This window comes from Ricinus communis, chromosome 5 (genome assembly GCF_019578655.1).
Source record: "Ricinus communis isolate WT05 ecotype wild-type chromosome 5, ASM1957865v1, whole genome shotgun sequence".
Taxonomy (NCBI): domain Eukaryota; kingdom Viridiplantae; phylum Streptophyta; class Magnoliopsida; order Malpighiales; family Euphorbiaceae; genus Ricinus; species Ricinus communis.
This window is the reverse complement of record NC_063260.1, coordinates 6,822,395-6,823,721: the sequence shown is the minus strand read 5'-3', so window position 1 is coordinate 6,823,721 and position 1,327 is coordinate 6,822,395. Positions and strand designations below refer to the sequence as shown.

Genomic DNA, 1,327 nt, shown 5'->3' with positions numbered 1-1,327 from the left:
GGAACTGAAATTTCAGGGGTTAGAGAAGTAAATGATGATAAATTAGGTGACATATGGTTTGAAGCACCAGAATCTAAAATCCAGGAGGAAGAGGATATACCTGAAGGACTAGATGACAGACCTACTTGAGAGGAAGCAGACATGGCATGAGGTCGAAGCAAGGAACTGGCCGCTCAATCAATGATGGGTCTAAGGAGGAGGTTGACAATGCATTGTGAGGACGAGGTAGAAGAAGAGGTCCATTGTGGAGAGGCGGTGATCGATACGACCACTGATGAGACTGTTGCTGCTATTGTTGATGAAACTGTTGTTGTTTTCCTCTGCCCAATTTCGGACACTGAGATTTCCAATGACTTTTTTGCTTGCAAAACCCGCATTCATCACGAGCAACAGATCCATATGGCCTGAACTGAGATTTAGAGTTTGATCGAGGAGGCATGGCAAAAACAAATGGAGTAGAAGCTGGAGAAACCTCTTTTACAATCGAGGACTTCAAACGAATTTCTTCAGCCAAAAGTTCACTAACAACAGAATCAACAGAAGGCAGTGGATGACGATGCAGAATAGACCCACGAAGTCCCTCAAACTCATCACGAAGGGCCATTAAAAACTGTACCAATCTCTTCTCCTCTCTTCGTACAATATAGGGCCCAAAGGCTCGTAATTCAGCAGGTTCTGTGAGAGCCAACTGATCCCACAAATCTGTCATAGCATCGTAGAATTCCTGAATACTTATACTTTTCTGCTGAAGAGCACGAATGTCAGACTCCAACTGGTATTGCTTTACAAAATTAGACTGTGTATACAGTCTAGCTAGGTGATCCCAAACCTCCTTAGCCGTCTCATATTTTGCTAATTGGGTGCCTATCGAATGCTTAACAGAATTATTGATCCAAGTAATAATTTTTGAATTATCAACTTCCCATTTATCCAATAATGCCACATCATCTTGAGGCTTAATATAAGCACCCGAAATATATCCCCACTTTTGTTTCCCTTTCAAGAAATTTTTTATCACGTAGCTCCAATATGCATAATTCTTACCATCCAACTGAACACTAACTGCTTGAAGCGAATCATCTCTAGCTTCAGCCATATGGAACAGACAAAAGAAAGGAAAATTCAACAGAAATCAACAACAATCAATTACTCCAAAGAAGGGGCAATAAATCTACTTTCACAGATTGCTTATGTGCCATAACCATTTATCAATATGAAACCACAATGCATAATTTTCCACCAAGCAAATAAATTTAAGCCGCAGCCCCTATCAACAAATCCAACCTTAAAGAATTTTGTCGAGCAGGTGGCATGCCAACGTCATTGT

The 1,327-nt window shown here is 40.8% G+C and overlaps 1 protein-coding gene across 1 annotated transcript; it reads right to left on the bottom strand.

Moving 5' to 3' along the window:
- Positions 1–289: 289 nt before the first annotated feature.
- Positions 290–1,096, bottom strand: LOC125369994. The gene has a single exon (XM_048373540.1). It carries the CDS (start codon positions 1,094–1,096, stop codon positions 290–292), a length of 807 nt encoding a protein of 268 aa, XP_048229497.1.
- Between the last annotated feature and the right edge of the window lie 231 nt (positions 1,097–1,327).